A 25,335-nucleotide genomic window follows, 5' to 3' on the forward strand; every position below is an offset into this window, starting at 1 on the left:
AAATCAACACTGCCCTCTTCTGTTCACACATACATTCACATCAAAAGCATGGGTGAAGACAAGTTTCTAGAAAATAGTAGGTGTACAGCTAATGCAATGCATACCTCATCTGACTTAACATGATGCTTGTGGTTACAACTACACACCACTACTATGTAAGGCAGTTTATAAGAAAGGATATAACAGTTAAATTAGCCTTAAAAAAAAAGAATTCAAGCAATTAACAAGAATAACTTCAAAAAGAATTTTATGTAGTTTAATGTAAAGTAATGCTTTTCAATAAATGTGTACCCTTATGCAAATAAATACAAATTCTACCACTTGGGACTTGTTTATTTTTTTATTTTATCTATATTTTTTTTAATTTAGGTTTTTCAAGACATGGCTTCTCTGTGTAACTCTAGCTGTCCTGGAATTTGCTCTGTTGACCAGACAGGCCTCCAACTTAGAGATCCAACTGCCAAGTGCTGGGATTAAAGATGTGAGCCACCACCATCACCTGACTGGGCTTCTTTCAAATGGTACAATTATTTTAACATCAATCCTCAATGTTGCTCATAGGCATAGAAAATACTTGTGAAGTTAAACAACTTTGAAAACTTACCAATGTCATAAGCCATGAAGTCCGAGGAGAAGCATTTGGCACCATGGCTCATGGATGTGTCATTGTGTGTGTTCCCTCCAAACACCAGCATGGTTCCACTCACTATCACAGCTGTATGCAAGTAACGGAAAAATCGGCTGTCCTTAAGAATGGTCCTTTTGAGTTTATTTAAAAATAATAAATACAAGGTTAGTTTTAGAAGAATGCTTATCTATCTGCCAATTTACATGTAATTACTTTATAACTTCAGCATCAAATGTGCATTTTCCCCTATATAAGTCACTTTCTTAAAAAAGTTCCTAAAAATCTGTTAAGAATTTGGGGAAACTATAATAAGAGCCCTAAAATGTTCATACCCTATGGCTCTATAATTCCAGTTACTGGGTACGAATTATGTGAAAATACAGATCAAAATTTATGCTCAATGTTTTATTAGTAAAGCCAAAGCTAGAGACAGAATTTCCAACTGTATAGGCTCAGTGGTGCAGAGCCACTGAGGACAGTGATCCCCATGACAATGAAAAATTATAACCACAGCATGTCTCTGATGCATATTGAGAGAGAAACAGGAAGGGAGAGAGGGAGAGACAGAGATGGAGACCAGTGCTTTATAATTATTTCATAGCTCAAATTTATTTACATTTGCTAAAAGTACAGGCTGAGCTACAGTTCAGAGTGAGGAAAACGATCAACTACGTATGAGAGCATCCTGTTTGATGATTTAAAGGATAAAAACAGCAAATGACCCCAACAATGATAGTTTGCTCATCAAGACATTAAACTGATGGTGCAGCCTATTCATATGCAAAATCCTAGGTTTGCTCCCCAACATCAAAAAGGGAAACAGAAAGGATTTTTTTCAAGTATGTACAAAATCAGCCAATGTTATTCCTGAGAATTCTGAAGATATGGAATCTATGGTAGATTTCAGTGAATGAGAACTGAAATTGGTCCACAACACTAAGCACTTTCTAACTATCCTAAAACAACAGAAAATCTAACAAAAAGGAACAAAACAAATACTATCTTAACTTTTTACCATATTTATTTCCTAACTTTGTTACATACAATGCTAAACAGAAAACAAACCTCAGCACAGTACTTTTCAACAAACTGTCTGTACAGAATCTACACCATCAAGGAAAAGCTCCAGGAAAAGCACCCACCACATCTGGGTATCCACATCATATCTGTAGAGGTCATCTGCAAGCCGGTATTTATTGGCGCTGAAAGCCTTGTAGCCACCATGAACATATAGGGCCTTGGTCCTGTGATCATAAACACTGCTGTGGCCATAGCCACCTTGCACAAGAGCACCCTGAGTGTGTAGTATACTCCATGTGTTCTTTTCTGAAAAAGACAGTTAAAGTCAAGGATCCTCTTATTATTAAACATTAAATTATTTAAACTATTTAAACATTAAAATCTACACAACTTATAACAGAAGAAGAAAGTTCAGGATATACTTTCATCTTATTTATAAAGAAAGCCATTTAGAGAGGTCTGGGCGGTGCAGGCCTATAGTCCCAGGTACTAGGTAAATGAGGTAGGTGGACGACAAGTTCAAGGCCTACCTGGATAACTTAGTGAGACCACATCTCAAAAGAAAAAGTTCTGGAGACATACCTTAATGGTAGTGTTGGTCTAGCATCCACAAACACCTTGGGTTCACTCCCGAGGACAATTTAAAAAAAAAAAAAAAAAAAAAAAAAAAAAAAGACAAAACTTACAGCAAAGCCATGTGGCCAAAACCAAGCTGCTAAATAGTGTGATGTTCTAACAACTATATAGGAAAGGAATTTCATGACACTTAAAAAGCCGGGCGTTGGTGGTGCACTCCTTTAATCCCAGCACTCGGGAGGCAGACACAGGCAGATCTCTGTAAGTTCGAGGCCAGCCTGGTCTCCAGAGCGAGTGCCAGGATAGGCTCCAAAGCTACACAGAGAAACCCTGTCTCAAAAAACAAAATAAATAAATAAATAAATAAATAAATAAATAAATATAAAAAATAAAAAGACTCGGATTCTAGGGATGGGGAAATATGGGAGAAGGAAGAGGGTAACCAAAATGAAATGTGCTGGAAGAAACATGGAACCTATGATCTTGCAACCCAAGTGAAAAATATAATTACAGGGCATAGTAAAGCACAACTAGTAAGAAAGAAGTGGTGTTGTAGGGGTGTGGGTATTGAGAACCTAATGTTTTAGTAGGGAAAAGGGGTATGGGAGAAAGGAACAAGAGCGGGGTTAATGAAAACTAAGGATACATGGCGAAACCTAATGGAAGCCTGCAAATTTGCCAGTCACAGGTCACTAGTCTGGGAGGTATCTACAACAATATAGACTATTGTCATGCTCTTGGTTGCCCATTATAACTAGATGGTAGAATCTTATTGCTGACGACACGACACTGAATATTTGTTTGCAGGATATGGAGAAATCAGTCTTGAACAGACCAAGAAACGCCATCCCTGCTGGCTAGCTGTCATAGCACTGAAAGCTATTATGCAGGCTGCTGAGGGAAAGAAGTCATCAATGGTCTTACCCAATGCTGGACCCTGAATTCTACAACACTAACTTGAAAAGCAAATATGTAACCCTGGTACAATACTAACAAGACTATCAACAGGAGGGAATCACCAGTCTCTCAAGTTAGATTTGAAGGCTACTCCCCAGGAGGGAATTCATGCCTGGTACAGTAAACACAGTCAAAACTCATGGCTCAGGAAGTCATAGACTCAAGAAGAACCTGCTGATGTCTTTCTAAAGTCATGTTGCCACTTTGGCTGTGGTCAAAGAAGCTTCTTGTTGCACTGGGTAGTGCTTAATTCCAGGTTCAGAGTGCTGAGACTAAGTGATGGAGAGCTCAACCCTGTACAGGAGAGTGTATATCAAGCTCTGCCCCGAGATTCGGGGAATGCCGTAGAAAGAAGGTAAGAGGCTGGGCATTGGTGTGCACGCCTTTAATCCTAGTACTCAAGAAGCAGAGGCGGGTGGTCTACAAGAGCTAGTTCCAGGACAGCCTCCAAAGCTACACAGAAAAATCCTGTCTCGAAAAACAAAAGAAAGGAAGAGAGAGGGAGGGAGGGAGAGAGGGAGGGAGGCAGGGAGGGAGGCAGGCAGGGAGGCAGGCAGGGAGGCAGGCAGGGAGGAAGGAAGGAAGAATACAAGAGCCTGAGGATGAGAAAAACTTCTGTGAAATGCCGTCCTCTCAACATGGCATTGCTGTTGCACACAGAACTCACAGCAGCTGTGGTTACCTGCAGAGGAACTACACAAAATCAAACAAGTTAAAAATCCCAGCCAGGCGTTGGGGGGCATGCCTTTAATCCCAGCACTCGGGAGGCAGAGGCAGGCAGATGTCTGTGAGTTCGAGGCCAGCCTGGTCTCCAGAGTGAGTGCCAGGATAGGCTCCAAAGCTACATAGAGAAACCCTGTCTCGAAAAACAAAACAAAAAAAAAAACAAAACAAAAAGCAAAAATCCCAGCATATTGCAGCGAGGAGCTGCAGGGCCCCTCTCACAGCTGAGAAGCTAGAAGGCTGCCCTTTTTCTTTAGGGGTACTAGTATATTATTCATGTGCCAGTGGATGACCCCACAACTACACATATGGGCTGCATTAAATGGACTCAGTATGCTAGCCCTCAAAAGGAGGATATAAGTCTGGAAAGAGGTCTGTTTGGGAGGAGCCTATGCAGAGATGGATGGAGAAAGTGGGTGGTGAATATGATCAAGATATATTGTATACATGTATGAAACTTTCAAAGAACAGATTTTTAAAGACTCAGATTTTTAAAACATTTTTAAAGATTAAAGATTCAGGTTTCTCTCAAACAGACATTTCATTCCCTATGATCTTCAGTGATTCCTTCTGATTTTCAGATGTACTTTTTAGGACTACTTTATCAAGATTTCAATTCTGACACTCCTTTTATACAACTTTGAAAAAACAGTAAAATTTAACACAAGGAAAGATTATACCCTAAGGTAAAATAACACTGCATTGAATTAACCTCTAAAGGACTATACAGAGCTGCTTTAGAGTCTTTATTGTTTTGCATTATGTTTATTTTGATACCCAAAGCATTTAGTGCTATCTTTGGCTCCTTGCAAACTGACAGTAACAAATATTTGTTGCAAAGGGACATCAACATCCTGAATCTTACCAGTTATATACTGATATTAACTACTTCAAGACAAAGTACTGGGTCAAGGTTAGGTTGAATTTGTTAAACTGTCCAAATAATAAGAGAAGGGGTTTTCAATCTGATATTCAAGAACCATCCACTGAAAAAAATATACATACCTAAGTCATACTCCTGCACAACGCTTATATATCCATAGAGTGGGCAATGACCAAAGATGACCAACATGACCACACGGCCGGTTGCCAGTGTAACAATGTGTGCTGAGTGTCCAACTACTGCATACTGCTCCTTTGCTTTGGGTGTTAACAATACCCATGATTCATTATGAATATGAAATACTCTCAACTCATTGGTCACATTCCCTGTTGAATCAATTTTTCCACCATACATGTAGATTTTATCCTACAAGAAAGATGTAAACAGGATTTTTTTAAACCATTAAAAAATAAACTCTAAGGCTGGAGAGATGGCATAGTAGCTAAGAGCAGTTGCTGCTCTTGGAGAGGACCAGGGTTCAGTTCCTAGAACCCACATGGCAGCTGACAACCACCTGTATGTAACTCCAGTTCCTGGGGTTTTTATGCCAAACTCTCTGGCCTCTGGTAGAACAGCATGCACAGACACACAAGCAGGCAAAACACCCATACACATCAAATAAAAATAAATGCATCTTTTAAAAATTACTATCTAAGAACAGAAAAGGACTGGTTTATAATATCAGACTTATTCTTAGCTTAAGAAGTATGAGTAAAATATACTTTTCAGTGAATTACTAGGAATAAGATAGAGAAAGAACAAGATAAAATAAATCATATTCTTTTCTCTCTATAACACCTTCTTACATGAAATAAGAATAAAATGGCTTGGAAAATAAAGTTGCTTCATCTTATAACATATGCACAAAAACAAGGAAAGTAAAAATGCTTACTCAGTCACACTGCAATGTGGCTAAACTTGCTAATAGGCATGGGACTCATTGACACTTTTTAAATCTTCATTCTTAACCACTTGGCACTGTAATCATAGTATCCCAGTACAATACCATGGATTAAAATAGTTCCAACTTCAATTTCCAATCACAACTTGGCCAATTATATACTCCCATCACACCAAACAAAGTTTATAGCAATTAAAACAAAGCTGAAGAGCTACTTAATGACACAAACTAACAGGAAGAGTTGAACTTCTTGCTTGGTAAAGTTGAGATAATTTACCTTATGTAATGCCAAAGAATGACCATATCTTACAACCACACTGTTCACAGAATGGTTGAGTGGAAGCCATTCCCTTGAAGCCAGGTCATACCTACAAAACAAACAGACCACATTTTCACACAAATGACAAAGAGAATATCTTGTATTCTTCTATTTGTGATATAATACAGTTCAGAGATTTTTCAATAAATCAGGAATACAGGGAAGCACACGCTATTCTGGGGAGACAGACTACACAACCCTGGGATATATTTAACCACTGGGCATTTCTATAGCTTCCTGAAAACCCTTCTACATAATAATCCAAGCCATCTGAAGTTTGTTATAAAGGGACTTACACTTAATAATTCACAGTAACTTTTACTCATTTAATAATGACAAACTGAGGGAAAGTACTGAAAGGGGGATAATAATTAAGCAATTAAATAAATAAATAATAACTAAGCAGGTAAGATGGCTTCAGTGAGTAAAAGTGTTTGCTGCACAAGCCTGACCACCTGAATTCTATCCCTGGACCCACATGGTGGAAGAAGAAAACCAACATGTGTGTGCATAAGCATGTACACACATAGGGGACATTTGCAGTGAGTGGAAGGGAGAATTTGGGGTAGATATTATCGAAATTATATATGTGTGTGTGTTTCAAAGAATAAATATTTTAAAAGAAAATTATCAGTATTCCTTTTAATTTAACCATTTATTCAAGAAAGCCAAAATACAATTATAACATTTTAATCATACAATAAAGAATTCTAAAATACAAAATCAGCAAAATAAAAGTCCTTTTAGGGCTGGAGTGATGGCTCAATGGATAAAGTGCCTGCTGAGCAAGCATGAGAATCTAACTTCACTTCCTTAGTACCCATGTAAAAGGGGGGCATGGAGTCACCTCTATGCAACTCCAATCACAAAGGTAGAAGGGTACAGGTCCCATGAGGCTGGCCAGCCAGTCTATCCAAAATGATTAAGTTCCAAGTTAAATGACAGACCCTGTTTCAAACCAGAAAAGTGCCGAACAATAGAGAGGGGGCACCTGATGTTGGCCTCCGGCCTCCATCCATATGCACAAGCTCTAGTTGACAGACTCAATATACTTGGGTGCACCCCGCCCCCAGACAATGAGTTATAGTCCTGCCATGAAGCTTATGCTTATTCGTGTAAATCAATTAAAATAGTCATAAAAAAATCCACTGTGGTAGTTTGAAAATCCCATAGGTTCACACATTTGCATGGAACTGAGTGGGAAGGATTAAGAGGTGTAGCCTTGTTGGAGGAAGTGTCGCTGGGAGTAGACTCTGAGGTTTCAAGACTTTCCCAGTGTGCTCTCTCTAATGCCTTCTTTTGGATCAAGATGTGAGCTCTCAGTTTTTGTTGCCACCATGCCTTTATTCTGCACCACAGACTTTAATCCTGTAAAAGCTCAATTAAATGCTTTCTTTAACCATAACCATAACCTTGGTTATAGTGTTTAACCATAGCAATAGAATAGTAACTAAGACAATCACCCTATTTCTATTATAAAATGCATAAATGCTCATGAAAAATACAACCAATACAATAAAATAAACTAAAAGTTTCAAGGATGATTTGACACTCCATTACCCAGAAATAAATACTAACAGTAAGGAAACATTATTACAAACATCTTTCTATATATTTATAGACAGAAGACTGACAAAATACAGCTATACAAAGGGGCAGAAGATTGTTTAAGTTTACCCAAATAATCTAAGTTTATTTAAAGGGGGGGGGAACCTGGAGAGATGGCTGGGGGCTAAGAGCACTTGCTCCAGAGAAGCGAGGTTCAGTTCTCAGCAACCACACTGGGCAGCTCATAACCGCCTATAACAACAGCTCTAAAAGTCCGATGCCTTCTTCTGGCTCCAACAGTAACTGCCTTCAGGTTTCATGCACACAGAGACCATATACATACATAAAAATAAGAGAATGTAAGACTAGATTTACTATTGGGCACTGTGGCAATGGTTGTAATTCCAGTGCCAGAAGGCTGAAGCAGAAGACCTGCAGTGAATTCTGGGCCAATATAGACTTCATAGTGAATCCCAAGCCAGCTTGAACAACAGTGTGAGACCCTGCTTCAAAAACTAAACAGGTCTAGGAGGTAGTACAGTGGCAGAGTGTTAGTTGCCTGGCACCTATAAGGTCCTGGGTTCAAACACTAGCACCACCACCAAAATGGGGGGGGGGGAGAGCAAGGAATGGCATGGTGGTGGATGCCTTTAATACTAACATTCAGAAAGCAGAAGCAGATAGATGTCTATGAATCTACATAATTCCAGGCTAGTCAGGGCTACACTGAGATTCTGTCTCTGTGGAGAGGAGGGAGGACCAACCAACAACAACAATAAAACCCAATGGCTCCGTTGTATAAAGGCACTTGCTTCCAAACATGAAAACCTGAGCTCAATCCTTAAAACACAATAGTAGAAAGAGAAACCCAACTCCCAAAAGCTGTCCTCTGCCTGCCAGCACACAGAAGCAACAAAAATAGGTAAGAGGTTTATCAAAACATGCTAGTAAAAAGGAAACAAATGTCTATTGAAATTGATCAACGAGTCGTAGTTGTATAAATAACAGTAACACCAAAAAACATGCAAGAAACATCTCAAAATAAATCTCTAAAACAATGTTAAGCTAAAGAAGCAATCTGCAAAACATCATTAATATCAGTACTCAGGAAACAGAAAGGGAGTGATGCACTAAAGATAATGTCTGCTGATGAAGCTTGGTGATAGAGAACATCACAAGATAGGCAAATAGATACATAAAACTATAAATTACTAGCTCTACCACACTTTTACATCTATTTAGAGCAAGTAACACTAACAATAAGACTGATTGTCTCTGTGACTCTTCAGCAGTGCAGAAGGGCCTCCCTCTGCACAAGGGAAATTTTATTTCCTTATCTGGGCAGAGGAGAATACACTGGCATTTGTTAGCCTTTTTTCTGAGCTTTTCTTACAGTCTTAGTATATACCATATGAAGGAAATATAGCAAAATAAAGATATCTATTAAGTGTGACTAACACATAAATTGGTATTTAACTTGCATATTTTAGGATATTTATTTTAAACATAGATGAAAATTATTTCAGTTTGCTTTAATAATTATCTATTGATAATTACTATTTTACTGCTTTTACTAAACTGACGTTTCAAAGGTAAATACTATTTAATTTTAGAATCTATTAGCTCTCTGCTTTGAAGTTCAATACCTTAGTATTCACGTTTCCAATCCCATTTCTTCTCCTAGTTTTGCTCCACAGCTTACAGTGTCCATGCTCATAACATTCACATTCCATTGTGTAACTTTAGTCCCACAGTGATTTATGTGTTAAGCTGCAGCAGCCCCATCCCAGCCCTCCACTTTGACTTCTTCAGCTCTTCAATTCTTTACTGGTTGTGTTTCAATGTCAAGTGGTGTTTTGGTTTTGAGACAGTCTCACTATGTACAGCCTACGCCCTGGTCCTGAACGTGTGGTCCTCTTACCCAAGCATTCTAAGTGCCAAGATTACAGGTATATGACACCATGCCTCACTTGAGTGACGCTTAAGCACAGAGCTCTCATGCATTCCTTCCCTGGTGATCTCTCATGATTAAGAGCACTTGCTTGATACCATTACAGGTGAAAGGTGCCTGGGGTGGGTAAAATACTCATGACCTTTTATATGCTACGGCCTTGAAAGTTACAGCTGGCACTGAATGTTGCTATGAAAAGATCTGAGGCTAACAAGGTTTCCCTTCTTTCAGTAGTTAGCTTTTCTGTGTAGACTCTGAAGAATTATCAGTCATTTTCATTCTCTCTCTTCCTCCTTCCTGTGTCTCTCTCACTAATTTTTTTCAGACACAAATTTTATAAAAGCAGAACCATCACTCCATTCAATTTTTGTTTGGTTTGGTTTTTTAACAAAATGCATTGAAGAACATAGTTATGCAAAAAAAAAAAAAAAAAAAAAACCTACTCTTGCCAAGTGCCTTCCTTAGCCTTCCTTCTTTGCACATCTACATATATATTTAAATTAGAAACAATCTTATTTTACACATCAACCCCAGTTCCCTCTCCCTCCCATCCTGCCATAACCCCCCCCCCCGATCCCCATCCCCCATCCACTCCCCAGGGAGGGCGAGGCCTTCCAAAAGGGATCATTAAAATCTGTCAAGTAACCTGGGGCAGGGTCTAGGCCCTCTCCTGTGCATCTAGGCTAAGAGAGTATCCCTCCATGGGAAATGGGCTCCCAATGTCCATCCCTGTACTAGGGATACATCCTGATTCCTCTGCCAAGGTCCCATAGACTGCCCAGTGCTCCTAGCTTACACCCACGTTCAGGGGCCCTGGTTTGGTCCTATGTTGGTACCCAGCTGTCAGACTGGGGTCCATGAGTCCCACTTGCTCAGGCCAGGTGTTTCTGTGGGTTTTCCCAGCGTGGTCTTAACCCCTTTGTTTGTCACTCCTCCCTCTCTGAAACTAGATTGCAGAAATTTGGCTCAGTGCTTGGTTGTGGATCTCTGCTTCTGCTTCCATCAGCTACTAGATGAAGGCTCTAGGATGGCATTTAAGGTAGTCATCAATCTCATTATAGGAGATGGGCATTTAAGGTAGCCTCTCCACTATTGCTTAGGGTCCTAGTTGGGGTCATCCTTTTAGATCTCTGTATAATTCCCTAGTGCCAGATTTCTCTTTAAACCGATAGTGGCTCCCTCTATTGATGTGTCCCTTTTCTTGTTCTCCTCTATTCCTCTCCTCATTCAATCTTCCTGATCTCTCATGTTCTCCTCCCCCCTCCTCTTCTTCCCTCCACTTTCTCCTACATGCATCCCCCCTCCCCCATACACCCCATTTGTTCAGGGGCTCTTGTCCCTTTCTGCTTTACTGGGGGACCGTGTATGTCTCTCTTAGGGTCCTCCTTGTTTTCTAGCTTCTCTGGAGGTGTGGACTGTAGGCTGGTAATCCTTTCCACTATGTCTAATATCCATATATGAGTGAGTACATACCATGTTTGTCTTTCTGTGACTAAGTTACCTCACGTAGGATGGTTTCTTCTAGTTCCATGCATTTGCCTGAAAATTTAAAGATTCCATTGTTTTTTTCCAATGAGTAGTACTCCATTGTGAAAATGTACATTTTCTGTATCCATTCTTCAGTTGAGGGGCATCTAGGTTGCTTCCAGGTTCTGACTATTACAAATAATGCTGCTATGAAAATAGTTGACCAGATGTCCTTGTTGTATGAATGTGCATCCTTTGGGTACATGCCCAAGAGAGGAATTGCTGGATCTTGTGGTAGACTGGTTCCCATTTTCTGGAGAAACTGCCATACTGATTTCCAAAGTGGCTGTACAAGTTTGTACTCCCACCAGCAATGGAGAAGCATTCCCCTTTCTCTACATCCTCTCCCAAAATATGCAAAGAATTCAAGAAACTAGTCACCAAAACACCAAATAATTCAACTAAAAAGTGGGGTACAGAACTAAACTGGGTATTCTCAATAGAGGAATCTAAAATAGCTAACAGACACTTAAGAAAGTGCTCAACATCCTTAGCCATCAGGGAAATGCAACTCAAAACAACTCTGAGAGATCATCTTACACCTGTCAGAATGGCTTCTTTGCACCTTTTGCATCATTCCCAACAAGCATCAGGAGACTCATACCTTGTGGTATGCTAGAGCCAACTGCAAGGATGACCCCAAGAAGAATTTGCCATTTTCAATGGGAAATCTGTCGGTGATTGGTTAGAGTGAGACTGATCTACTGATCTGGATTTGCTGCACTTTTCTTTAAGACAAATACTGTGAGTTCTGGGCCTGCCTGTTCTGCATAGGGACTTCCAGGTTAGCCAGGGCTACATAATGAGAACTTGTCTAAGAAAGAGAAAACAGGTAACCAGACCTTAAGCCCCACATGGCACATCCTGTGACCCCCTCCCTCTCCCATCTCAACACCAGCAAGGAAGCTGGGCCCAGCCTCCAACTCTGCGTGAATGCTACTGCTCTGGTGCAGTCCTTACCATCTGGCCAGCAGATGAGAAACCTGCCTGCAGGCTGGACCACCACTGCTGCCACCCTTTAGATTCTCTTCTCCCAAAACCCATCCTGCCACCCAAACCCACCCACTTCATCAACCTCTCTGTAGCCAGCCTTTCCCTGAAACTCTAGCAGACTCAATAAGCACAGATACAGCCCACACCAGTCAGAAGATATGCTGGATCTAGGCACCCAAACTCCAATAAACCTCAAATGAGACAGACACCCTACTGGACCTGAAGAGCTGCCAGTCACCAGAACCCTTAGCCATTCAGGCCAGAAGACAAAGAAAGAAAGAAAGAAAGAAAGAAAGAAAGAAAGAAAGAAAGAAAGAAAGAAAGAAAGAAAGAGAGGGAGGAGGGAGGGAGGGAGGGAGGAGGGAGGAGGGAGGGAGGGAGGGAGGGAGGGAGGGAGGGAGGGAGGGAGGGAAGGAGGGAAGGAGGGTGGGAGAGATAATAAAGTAACAAAACATCCATACAACAAAGACAAACACAAGAATCACCACCCAGACCTATAATCATCCCAAATCCAGATGAGTATATGCCAGTGTAAGAATACATTCAATAACAGAAAGGGCAATGTAGACCACCAAAACCCAGTGATCCTATGACAGCAACACAGGAACACAGCTGAAGCACAAGAAAACGACCTTAAAAATACCTTTATGGTGCATATATGTGAAATAAACCCTGTTGAATGGAAAAAAAAAAACCTGGAGAAAATATAAACATCCTGTCATCTATATTGTTAAAAAAAAAACATTTTGCTTAATAATTGTATGTTTTAGTGCCTGAGATTCCATTTTCCTGCATTTATTTATTATTAATTAAAATATATAAGTGACCACAAAAATTCTACTTCAAAAAAGTCAGTAATCCTCCCATTTACAAATGATAAATGGGCTGAGAAAGTAATCAGGGAAATAACACCCTTTACAATAGCCACAAATAATATAAAGTATCTTGGGGTAATTCTAATAAAACAAAACAAAACAACAAAAAAAGTGAGAGACCTGTATGACAAGAACTTTAAGTCTTTGAAGAAAGAAATTGGAGAAAATATGAGAAGATGGAAAGATCTCCCATTTTCATGCATCAGTAGGATTAACACAGTAAAAATGGTAATCTTATCAAAAGCAATCTACAGACTTAGTGCAATCCCCATCAAAGTTCCAACACAATTCTGCACAGACCTCGAAAGAACAATACTCAACTTCATGTAGAAAACAAAAAACTCAGAATAGCTGAAACAACCCTGTACAATAAAGGAACTTCCAGAGGTATCACCATGCCTGAATTCAAGGTCTACTATAGAGCATTAATAATAAAAACAGCATGGTACTGACATAAAAACAGACAGGTGGATCAATGGAATTGAATCTAAGACTCTGATGTAAATCCACATACTTATGAACACATGATTTTGAACAAAGAAGCCAAAATTATACAACAGAAAACAGAAAGCATCTTCAACAATGGTGCTGGCCTAACAGGATGTCAACATGTAGAAGAATGTAAATTGATCCACATCTATCACCCTGTACAAAACTCAAGCCAAAGTGGATCAAAGACTTAAACATAAATCCAGTTACACTGAACCTGATAGAAGAGAAAGTAGAAAGTAGGCATGATTGCACTGATACGGGGGGACTACTGTTGTAATTTTTAAAAAGTGGGGTGAGAAAGACACCATGAGATAGGGTTCAAGCAGAGAGGTTTTTTATTAGGGAAAGGGAACATAAAAAGGGGAAAGGGAGAGGGGAGACCTGACTCCAGGAACAGGAGCAGCAGGAGAGAGGAAAGGGGGGGAGAGAGAGAAAAGAGAGGGAAGGAGCAAAGAGGAGGGAGAGAGAGAGAAGGAAAGAAAGAGAAGAGTGGAAGGTGGGCAGGGCCCTTTTAAAAGGGAACATAGTGAATGTGCACAGGTGGTGCTCTTAGTAGCTGCAGCTGAGGGCATACGCTGGCAAAACCCCAAGGACAGGCCTGTACAGATGCCTGAATACTAACAACTACTTCCTGAATATAATACCAGTAGCAGACACTGAGATAGACAATTAATGAAACTGAAAAGCTTTTGTAAAGCAAAGGACACTGTCAGTAAGACAAAACAGCAGCCTGCAGAATGGGAAAACATCTTCAGCAACCCCACATCTGACAGAGGGCTGATCTCCAAAATATATAAAGAACTCAAGAAACTAAGCATCAAAATACCAAATAATCCAATTAAAACATGGATTACTGATCTAAACAGAGAATTCTCAACAGAAGAATCTCAAATGGCCAAGATACACTTAAAGAATAGTTCAACATATTAGCCATCAGGAAAATGCAAATCAAAATGACTCTGAGAGAGCATCTTACCTGTCAGGATGGCCAAGATGAAAAACACTAATGACAACTTACGTTGGAGAGGATATAGAGTAAGGGAGCACTTCTCCATTGCTGGTGGACCTGTAAGTTATACGGCCACTTTGGAAATCGATATGGTGGTTTCTCAGAAAATTGGGAATCAATCTACCTTAAGACCCAGCAATACCACTCTTGGGCATATATCCAAAGGATGCTCAATCATACCACAAGGATACTTGCCCAACTATGTTCATAGCAACATTATTCATAATAGTCAGAACCTGGAAACAACCTAGATGCCCTCAACTGGAGAACTGATAATGAAAATGCGGTATATTTACACAAAAAAAAAACCAGCCTGAGTGAGGTAACCCAGACCCAGAAAGACAAACATGGTATATGCTCAACCATAAGTGGATATTAGCTGTAAAGTAAAGGATAAGCAGGCTATACAACCCACAGCCCCAGAGAGGCTAAATAACAAGGAGGGCCCAAATGCATGGGTTTCCCTGAGAAGAGGAAATAGAAAAGATCTCCTAGGTAAACTGGTGTGGGGGGCAGGGGTTGGAAACATAAAGTATTGGGTTGGGGCAGGATGGAGGAGAGAGTAATGAAAGAGATGTCTTGAAGGGAGGGAGTATTTTGGGATTAGGGAGAAAACTGGTGCCAAGGAAATTCCCAGGAATCCACAAGGATGACCCCAGCTAAGACTCCCAGCAATAGTGGGGAGGGTGCCTAAACTGGCATCTCCTATAATCAGATTGGTGACTACTCTAATTGTCATCAGAGAGCATTAATCCAGTATCTGAAACAAATGCAGAGATCCGAAGCCAAGCACTGGGCCAAGCTCCGGGAATCCTGTTGAAGAGAGGGAGAAAGAATTGTACAAGCCAGGTAGGTCAAGAGAACCCACAAAAACAACTAACCTGGGTTTATAGGAGTTCACAGACTCTGGACTGATAACTAGGGAGCCTACATAGGACTGACCTAGAACCTCTACATATGTGTGACAATTATGTAGCTTGACCTGTTTGTGGGACTCCTAGCGGTGGGATCAGAGCCTGACCCTAATGCTTGAGCATGCTTTTGGGAACCTATTCCTCATACTGGGTTGCTTACCCAGCCTTAATACAAAGGGAGGAGCTTACTCCTACCTCAACTTGATATGCCATGCTTTGTTGAAACCTATGGAAGGCCTGTCCCTTGCGAACAGAAACAAAGGAATGGATTGGGCAGTGGGGAAGGGGGCAGCAGAGCAGAGGGGAGGCAGGGGTTAGGGAATGGAGTAGAGAAGGGAGAGAAAATTGCAGTTGAGATGTAAAATAAATGAAAAAAATTAAATTAATAAAAGAGAGAGGAGTTAAGATTGTTTGAATCCATCAATTTAATAGGCACAAAAAGTCTACAGAGATGTGAAATCTCTTTGCATACTGAATCAAATTCTTGAACTCATGTAGCATGCTAGAAATATTTATAAATAAGGCCATGAGAAGGACATTGAAAAGCACTGTAACACTTTTGTACAATTCTTACTGGATGGTATTTTTGAGAACTTTCTAGGTTTGAAACCACATGTTTGAAACCTTGAGAGGCCAGAAAGATAGAGGAAATACAGAAGTTTCCAAATGTGCCCCATCACAGCATGGAGGTTCTTAATCTATATCTTAACGTATTTTTTCCTACTCTGTCAGCATGTCAGCTAACAGCCTGTCAGACACTTAAATGCTGGCATGTCCCAGCATCTAGGTAAGGCAAACCCCCAAAAGATACTTGGAAAATAGACTACCTTTCTTTTTCTTCACAGCTGAAACAAAGCAAATATAAGAACAGTGTGAATAAAACACAGCATAAGAAATTCTAAGGACCAAATAAATTGTTCTTAGGAAAATTAAACAATTAGCTCTTAGATCTGGACAAGTACCTATATGGGGGTCCCTTCAAGTGTCACAGATGGCAGGGAAATGAACCTTGAGAGTCAGCATGACTTAGCAGGGTGGGTGACAATTATCCTAACAGCTTATAGCATGACTACATCTAAACTCTCTTACAAGGTGCATGTCTTTTGCAAAGCACCCATGACCTCTTCCACAAGAATGGCTTCTACTGACTGAGAAACCATGCTCAGGGCAAGGACCTAGGGAACAAGGGTTTGTAGGAAGTCTAATAGCAAACTCTTTTACAAAGTACATGGAACTTCCTTCATGAGGATGGGTTATGCTGACAGAAACAATGCTCAGGAGTCTGGGGGAATGAGGGCTGGCTCTGTAAATAGCAAAAGATCACCAGTTATTAAACAGCATCTCCTCCAGCTTTCTGGGTGATAAGGGGTCAATTTCTTCCACTGAAGAAAAAAGCCCATGTGTTTAACAGTTCTGGTGTCTCTAGTGATAGCTGTAAGCCCGTAGACCTGTGTCCTTCTAGACACATATGCACAGGAATGCAGGAATCAGAATGTTTTCATAACTCAGCCATCTCCCTCACAAGCTTCCCCCAATGGCTGGCCCAGTGACCATCTGTGAGGTCAATATCTGAAGTTAGGGAAGCAGTCTCAGGAAGCCAGAAGACTAAAGAAAATTTGAGGAGCCACAAACAGATGTGACATACTTTATTCACTCTGGGAAAAGGGTCATTTGCCTCTGATCTCAAAGACATTATTTATACTAAATTTACATAAAAGTAGCATTTGTCCAGAAACAGTTATATGATTTTTATCACTGTTCATTCTGAATTCCCAAATATTCAGTGTAAGCGATCTTTAGCTGGCTCGTGGTTCCTCAGATGTCCAGAATTTGTCATCTCTGGCCTATTTCAGATATCCATATTGATACCATGTGGTCTACATCTTAAATGTCCTTTCATTCCCTTCACTATCAGACTACAGGGCACATACTCCACCCTCCTCCAATGGCGAGGAAACCCACTAACAGAATTTGACCACTAACAAATCTAAGCAAAGGTCCTTCAGAGGATGGATGTACCTCCAACAGAAATTACCAAACCACCCAAGGCTTCCCACACAATGATGTGTCCTTTATTCTAAAAGTTCAAGAACTTCATCAAATTAGGTCTACTCACTGAGAAAATGCTATAAAACTCTCCTGAAACACTTTATGCTATTTCAGCCCACCTATTACTTGTGGTTCTTTTCCTCAGGGACAGTAATTCTATGTGTGTGACACTTCCTGTCTTTCATATATTTTTGCTTTTCTCTAATTTCTCAACCGTTTTCTCTGAGTTAACTGGAATTATCTCAATCTACCAATCATTCAATATTTATATTTTGCTCAATCTGATTTATTCCTATTTCTTTAGGTCTATAAACCTCCCACTCCATCTCAAAGTCTTTCAGCTTTATGCAGAAATTAAATCTAAGTTACCTACAGAAGAAACAGTGGGAAAGGTCTCCACAAAGCTTTAAGTGGTGGCTTGTGGCCTCCTCACTTTTCTGAAGTCACATAAAATGCAGGGGCCTGGATGAAGGATGTGCAGTCTTTTGGGGGGGTTTGGGGGGGGGGGATCCAGACTGTCCCTGCTTAAGTTCCTGACTTGACTTCCCTCTATGACAGACAGTTACCTAGAAGTGTAAGATAAAATAAACCTTTTCCTCCCCAGGCTGGTTTTGATCAGTGTTTTATCACAGCAACAGAAAACAAAATAGAATAAAAATAAAAGAAACAAAAAACAAAATTACCTCTTTTCTTGACAAGAGAAAGGAAATGCAGTAATAAAGTTTTAAGTGGTAATCTTTCTTTTATTAACATGTTTTCAGACAGTCTCACCATGTAGACCAGGATGGCACTGCCCCATGAGTATTGAGATACTGGGATTAAAGGTGTGTATCACCATGTACAGCTCAATTGCAATATTTCTTTTCTTTTTGTGTGTGGGGGGTGGGGGTGAGACAGAGTTTCTTTGTGTAGCCCTGGCTGTCCTGGAACTAGCTCTGTAGCCCAGGCTGGCCTCAAACTCATAGCGATCTGCCTGCCTCTGCTTCCCGAGTGCTGGGATTAAAGGTACTACCACCACCTGGTTCAACTAAAATCTTAATGCATAAAGCCAAGACCATTTACTATATAAGAGGATAACTAGGTGACATAAAACATATTGTGTTTATATGTTTATATGTTTGAGACAGGGTCTTACTCTGTGGTAAGGCCACTCTGGAACTCATCTAGTTTCAAAAACGTGTGACAATCCTCCCTGCATTAACCTCTCAGTTTCTAGAATATATGAGTTACCACTCGCAGTTTAGGAACTGCATTTTAATACAACTTGAAATTGTAGATTAATAGAGTTGTGGAAAAAAATAAAAACGTAATTCCTGAAAAATACTTTTTTGAGAATGAATACAAATGACTATAAAATTTGTAACTGAAATTCCAAAATGACTCTGCTTTTTGATTTTCGAGGTTGGCCTCGAACTTGTTATATTGCCAAGGATGACCTTGAATTCCTGATCCTCTTTCCTCCACCTCTCGAGTGCTGAAATAACAGCATATGCCACCATGTACCATTTATGAGGTGCTGGAGATTGAACCCAGGGCTTGCTGCATGCTAGACAGGCACTCTACCAGCTGAGCTACATTTTGAGTCACTGTTTTCCTATCCAAAATACTACTTTCGAAAAGAACCTCTATATTCACTGAAATTCCACAAAAATTAGTAAAGCAAGAATTATGACTATACCAATATCTGTATGAAACATATAAAGCCCTAAAACTCATGGTTTGATTGAGTACAGAAAAGATGTTCTAATCTTTTTTAAAAATGGCTTATAGACAAAACATTCCCTTAATCTATACATCTTTGTGTGAAGTAAATGAAGAATTCACTTGCTCCCCTAGTGCCTCTAAGTATTTACCTGAGCACATTCTGTGAACTACGTCCTGAGCTGACAGAGTAAATCAAGTCCAAACAATGAGCATGTGCAATAATGGGCACACATAATTTAATATAAGCAGCAGTGCTTGAAAGGAATTTAGATCTATGAAAAACAACAACAGGGAGAACCTGTCTGAACCAGATGGTCAGGTAAGTTCTCTTGGTGAGACAATTAGATTGAGCTGTAAAGAGTGAGAAGAAACCAGTCCTCAGGCACAGTATCAGGACATCTAGACAGAAGGAACATTGGTGCAAAAGCCCTTGGGAGTCAGGATGCACATGGTGCTTCATGAGCAAAGAAAGGAGACTGTTTCAGCAGCACAGAGGACAACGGCAAGAGAGAAACAAATAGAACATGGGAAGGTAAACAGTGGTTAAATGGTGATACAGAGCCTTTATATTTAATAGGACAGTATTAATGAGGGGCTTTTTCTATGTGTGTGAGGTTTTTGTATTTGGTTTTAGCTCAGGCTGGCTCCTAATTCACCATCCTCCTAACTGAGCTTCCAGAATCTTGGTCGTATAGGCATGCACAACCAGTAAGCTCCTCGAGGTTTCTGAGTGGCCAGGCCCTGCCCCTGAGGACCTCCAACAGCCAGGCTGCACCCTAGCAGTAATGGCTAGACACAGGTGGTCAAGCTCCACCCTACAGAGTAAAAAGTCCAAGCTGAGACTTGAAGACCCACCAATCCCTGAGTTTGAAATCGTAATAATCCCTGGGCTTGCCCCCATCTCAGGACTTGAAATCAGACCAATCCCCACACTGGAAAGCTCCGTCCCCCAAGAAACTCCATTTAAACCCTGTCTTCTGCTCAGTTCTCTGTAACTTCTCTCCCAAGTAGAGGTGACCACCCTCCTTGGTTTTTCTCTCCCAATAAATCTCGTGTAAGGTTTATTGTGCAGTGTGACTTTGAGGTATTCCTTGGCTCCCAACTGCCAGGATATCTTTCCCTTCAGAGCTGTAACCCTTGCATTGGAAAAATCTCCCCTCTCCCACAGCAGAGCTGTAACACTTGTATTGGGGAAACCTTCCCTCTCAGAGTTGTAACACACAATCAAGATCATCTAACAATGGCTTTTAAGAATCTAGTAAATGATAGGATTTGCAATTTTGAAATATAAGAATATAAAAGGAAGAATGCAGAGGTCATGAGGGTTCAGAAAGGTTGAGTCAGATGTAGATTAGAAGAAAGGATATGTGATAGGTAGGGTTATAGTTGGGGGGGGTGGTAGGGGAGGAAGGGAGGGAGAAGGGAACTGGGATTGTCATGTAATTCAATCTTGTTTGTAATTCAAATTTTAAAAAAGTCAAAAAAAAAGAGAAATATCTGGTGCTAATAAAAATCATTTTCACAAGTTTAATTTTACCTTTTCTGTTCATGGAAGCAACACTAGTGGTCAGGGTAGTCAGGTTTTTTATTTGAACATTTGTTTATTTTTGAGACAGAATCTCTGTATGTACTTATCCTGGCCTCAAAATCACAACCTTCCTTCCTCTGCAACCTGAGTTCTGGGACTGATGACAAGCACATGCCATCACATTCAGCTCTAGACTTAGGGCAGATGTTAAAGACAGTGCCAATAAGACCTAATAATATACCACAACAGCCAGATACTTGAGTAGTACCCATGACATCCCCATCTCTCCGCTTCCTGGTGCTCACACCCATATATAATACCCTCCCTTGAGTATGAGCAGAATGAATGACTTGCTTCAAACCACTGTAAAACAAATACAACAGGATGCCATTTCTGTGATTCATACTGTTAGCAAGACTCTGTCAAGCCTCTTCTTGTGGCCTCATGACATAAACATATACATGGGTGAGAACCAGTGACAACTAGATATAGATAGACCTGAGGAGCTAAAGGCAACCTCTGTGAACTGAAGGCAACATCCAGCATGGACTGGAGAGATGTCTTGAGGGTTAAGAGTGCTTGCTGCTTTTCTACAGGACCAAGTTCAGTTCTCAGCACCTATGTTGCAATTGCTGGTAACTCAACCTCAAATGGATCCAACACCCTCTCCTGGCCTCTAAAGGCACCTGCATGTACAGGGCATTCTCTTACAGAGACACATACACAAAAATTAAAATAAATCTTACTAGAGAAATATCTTGCAGGAACATTTAGTAGTATTATTCAAAGTGATAGTCATTTAGGAAAGCTTGTTTTATTCTAAAATACATGTATGGACTTACCAAGGAGAGTATACACAGGAAACAGGAAATAGGTTTGCAAATTCTTTTATGTGGAGAATATAAAATAAAAATAGTATAAGTTTTTTCTAATCTTCACACTTTTGGAGGGTGGGGTTTTTTCATATTTGGGGTATAAGGCTGATAAGATCAAGTGAGAAAAGGAAGTCTATATATTAAGTAGCCTAGTCCTCATCTTCCTGTTCTTTATATTATAGATAAGAAACAATCTCAAAGACTTGCCCAAGTAGAGAAAAACTCTAATTAAAACAAGAAGACCTGGTTCACAGACACATATGCAGACAAACACCCATGCACATAAAAATAAAAACAAATCTTTACAGCAGCAAGAACAAGACGCAAGAAGGGACGTGACTGAGCTGAGGTACATAGTCTAGAGATGCAGGCCTTGTGTCTGGAGCCATGAACACCTCAAATTCTGTTTTAAAAAAATGCGCCCAAATAAAAGTACGGTGCAAAACATGGGAAAGAAACAGAATAGAAAGGGTTCAAAAGTTGAAGAAGCAGGGCCTGTATTATATGTAATGATGGGAATGCAGGGTTCCCTCCCCCAAAGCAAAGGGATTTATAGATGTCAATCATACTTGAGAACTTGAAGAAAAGTGAGAGTCAGAGTTCACTGAAGCTTTTCTTAACTGCAAAGGATGGCAATGGAAAGGATGGCACAAAGGGAAATCTTTATGTGACAGTGACCCTGATAATAGCAAACCAAAGGGAAAAGGAGATGCTCTTGATAAATGCTTTCTTTGCTCCAGATCTTGATCCACAGACAGCAATGGAGAATTTGTGATTCCCATGAAATGGAAGGATTCCAAAGAGGTAGATTTGATGCTGGCAAAATGAACTGTCTTCAAGATGTAATTGTTTTTCTTTAACCTTTATTTTTATGTTACGTATTTTGCTGCATATGTGTCTGTTTACCATATCCATGCAGTTCCCAGAGGGGCCACAAGAGGGAGTACAATACTCTAGAACTGAAGTCCTGTCAGAAGGATTAAGTGCTCTTAACAGCTCCACCATCTTTCTAGCCCCTCCACTTCATAGTCTTTTCTATGATTATTACATTCATTTATTTGGGACAAGGGCATACATTTGCCGAGGCACAAAGATGACAGTCAGAAGGCAACTTTGAGGAGTCTATTCTTTTTTCTATCGGTGGGTCCTGGGGATCTACTGGGTCATCAGGCCTGTGGGTCAAGTGCCTTAACCTGGCCTCTCATATTCTTTTTTTTTTTGGGGGGGGGGGTTTCTATTCTTTTATTTGTTTTATATATGTGCAGCTGTTTGTTGCAGTATTTTTAAAATTGCTGCTTTTAAATTCCTTGTCAGATAATTCTAATGTGTGTACCCCAAAGTCATTGACTCTTTAACTACTTTTTTTCTCATTCAAATTGAGATTGTATTGGCTCTTGGCTAAGCAAATTTTGTATAGTATGCTGTGAGACTCTAATCTTTTGTCATGGCAGGCCTTATCTAACACCACTCCAGTGGGATGGGGAACATCAACTTATGACTGCCATGACGTAATAGCTGGGGTAACTCACTACATCCTGGCTCTCCACTTACACTTCACTGGCACAGATGAGGCCAGGGCTAGATTTTTGTGGTATCTGTCTTCCTAAATCCTTGGACTAAATCCTTGGACTAAAGCATTTTTCTGGAAGACCTTGCTTCAAAAAAAAATTTTTTTTAATTCTTTTTGAGGTGCTAGATATATAACCCCAGGTCTTGTATGTGCAAGGTAAGAGCCCTATCACTGGGCTGCAACCAAAGTAATTTCCTTAGGGCTTTTTTTCCCCCTTGTATCTATCAGTATTTCCAAATTGCCAATATCCTCAATAGTAAGTTTAAGATACATGGGCAACAGAACCCTAACTAAGACATCAACATACATAAAATAAAGTTTAGAAGACTATTATAAGAATTTTAAATAGAGTTTCCTTAATTACTTATGATTTCTTGTTATTTTTACACCATAGTTTTTCAGAGTGTTTGAAACATAAGCTTCTTGCAAAACCATTTACAGAGCTGGTGAGATGGCTCAGGGGGTAAAGCATTTCAAGTCTGGCAACCTGCACTAAATACCCCAAACTCATACAGAGATGAAAGGAGAAACCAGCTTTACAAAGCTGTCTTCTGACCTCCACTTGCACACCACGGCACACACACTTTCACCACCATCCCCATCACGTATACACATAGTAATAAAAATGAAAAATTTAAATTATAAAACCACTTACGCTAAAACCATGCTGTAATCTGAGTGGTTGAACATATATCCGCCAACAACCCACATTATATTCCCACTGACCACAGCTTTATGAGAGGCTCTGGGGAGCTTTATATCAGAATATTCCTCTCGAATCCAGAAAGACTGGTTAGCTGGCACAGGAACTGAACATCCAGGACCTAATTGAAAACAAACAAAACAAATAGCTTCAAAAATGTGTCCTGAAAGTATTTAATCCCAAATTCTAATCTAAATGCAGAAAATGTAAAAGAATAGTGTTTCCTCTAGCATTTAAATATCAAGTATCTTTAACTTGTGGGGCTTTAAATTTTTTTACATGTATGGGTGTTTTGCTTATATGTATGCCTATGTACCTACCACTTGCTTGACTGGTGCACACTGAGGCAAGAAAATGGCATTGGATCTCCAGGAACTGGAGTTACAGAAGTTGTGAGCTACTATGTGGGTGCTGGGAATCAAACCCCGGTCCTCTAGAACAGCCAGCGCTCTTAACCAATAAACCATCTCTTTAGCACCTAACTGATGTTTTTAATTTACTCAAAATACTGATCAAAACAATCACTCCCTAATAAAATTTAGTATCATACTTTCTGATGACTTGGCAATATTCAGGTTAAACTTTTAGTAAAAAATCTTGCTAAAGCAGCTCTTAGGGGGAAAGGCAGACCAAGGGGTTATCAATTCAAGTGGGAAAGACCTTATGGTTAAAATATGACAGACCCAAATTTATCTTCTGGTAAATTCAGGAGCTAACTAGATGAAAGAGACTAGCTTTTTTGCCTATCTCTCAGCTTGGTTCTCTGCCCCTCTAACATGAGACCATGTTCCCTATTTTCATGAGTGAGTTACAAAGAACACGTTAAACCTTTCCACAATTCTAAGGATAGCAATAATAACCATGTAGGTGTAAAAATTAAAGAATCTGGATAAAGGGAGGTGAATGCTTAAATGCCATCTGATTAACATAAAATACACAGCTGATCAAATGACCTCGCTTACATTTCACTAAACTAGAACTTTCTGTGACTGGAAGGACATTGAAAAGGCAGCTCCTACCCTGCCAGTGTGGGGAGCAGGAACACCCTCTGGCGTCACTTGCATTACAGATGCCTCGGTGAGGAAAGCCACAGTTGTCTGTACAGTGAGGAATGTCACACGATTCCCCTTTCCAGTTTTCAGAACATTCGCACTCAACAGTATTGCTGCTGTTACTGCTCTTACATTCTCCTCGGCCTGAGCAATTATTCGGACACATGTCAAAACTACAAAGATAGGAAAAAACAAGTCAATGAAAGCAATACTTCAATTGTAATCAGATCCTCTTCCTACACAGTTTAAGAGTCTGACCGTTGCCGGGCGTTGGTGGCACATGCCTTTAATCCCAGCACTCGGGAGGCAGAGGCAGGCAGATGTCTGTGAGTTCGAGGCCAGCCTGGTCTCCAGAGCGAGTGCCAGGATAGGCTCCAAAGCTACACAGAGAAACCCTGTCTCGAAAAACCAAAAAAAATATAATTATAGGATTTACAATTTACAATTTTGTGCTCACTAAGCTCTGTGCAGCTAGAGCCCATGTTCAAGTAAAAAAAATCAATCAACCCTGCTGGATTCTCGTATGAAGACGGTAAGA

The 25,335-nt window shown here is 40.2% G+C and overlaps 1 protein-coding gene across 1 annotated transcript in view; it reads right to left on the minus strand.

Annotated features, from left to right (window-relative positions):
* Positions 1–25,335, minus strand: part of Atrn (attractin) — a gene marked incomplete at its 5' end in the record, with an annotated part of 127,140 nt that overhangs the window by 71,085 nt on the left and 30,720 nt on the right. The window contains 6 exon segments of the mRNA XM_027420879.2: positions 605–759; positions 1,771–1,954; positions 4,910–5,153; positions 5,966–6,056; positions 23,698–23,866; positions 24,765–24,970. Coding sequence (XP_027276680.1) covers positions 605–759; positions 1,771–1,954; positions 4,910–5,153; positions 5,966–6,056; positions 23,698–23,866; positions 24,765–24,970 — 1,049 coding nt within the window.

The sequence above is a fragment of the Cricetulus griseus genome, chromosome 6, assembly GCF_003668045.3.
Source record: "Cricetulus griseus strain 17A/GY chromosome 6, alternate assembly CriGri-PICRH-1.0, whole genome shotgun sequence".
NCBI classification, from domain to species: Eukaryota; Metazoa; Chordata; class Mammalia; order Rodentia; family Cricetidae; genus Cricetulus; species Cricetulus griseus.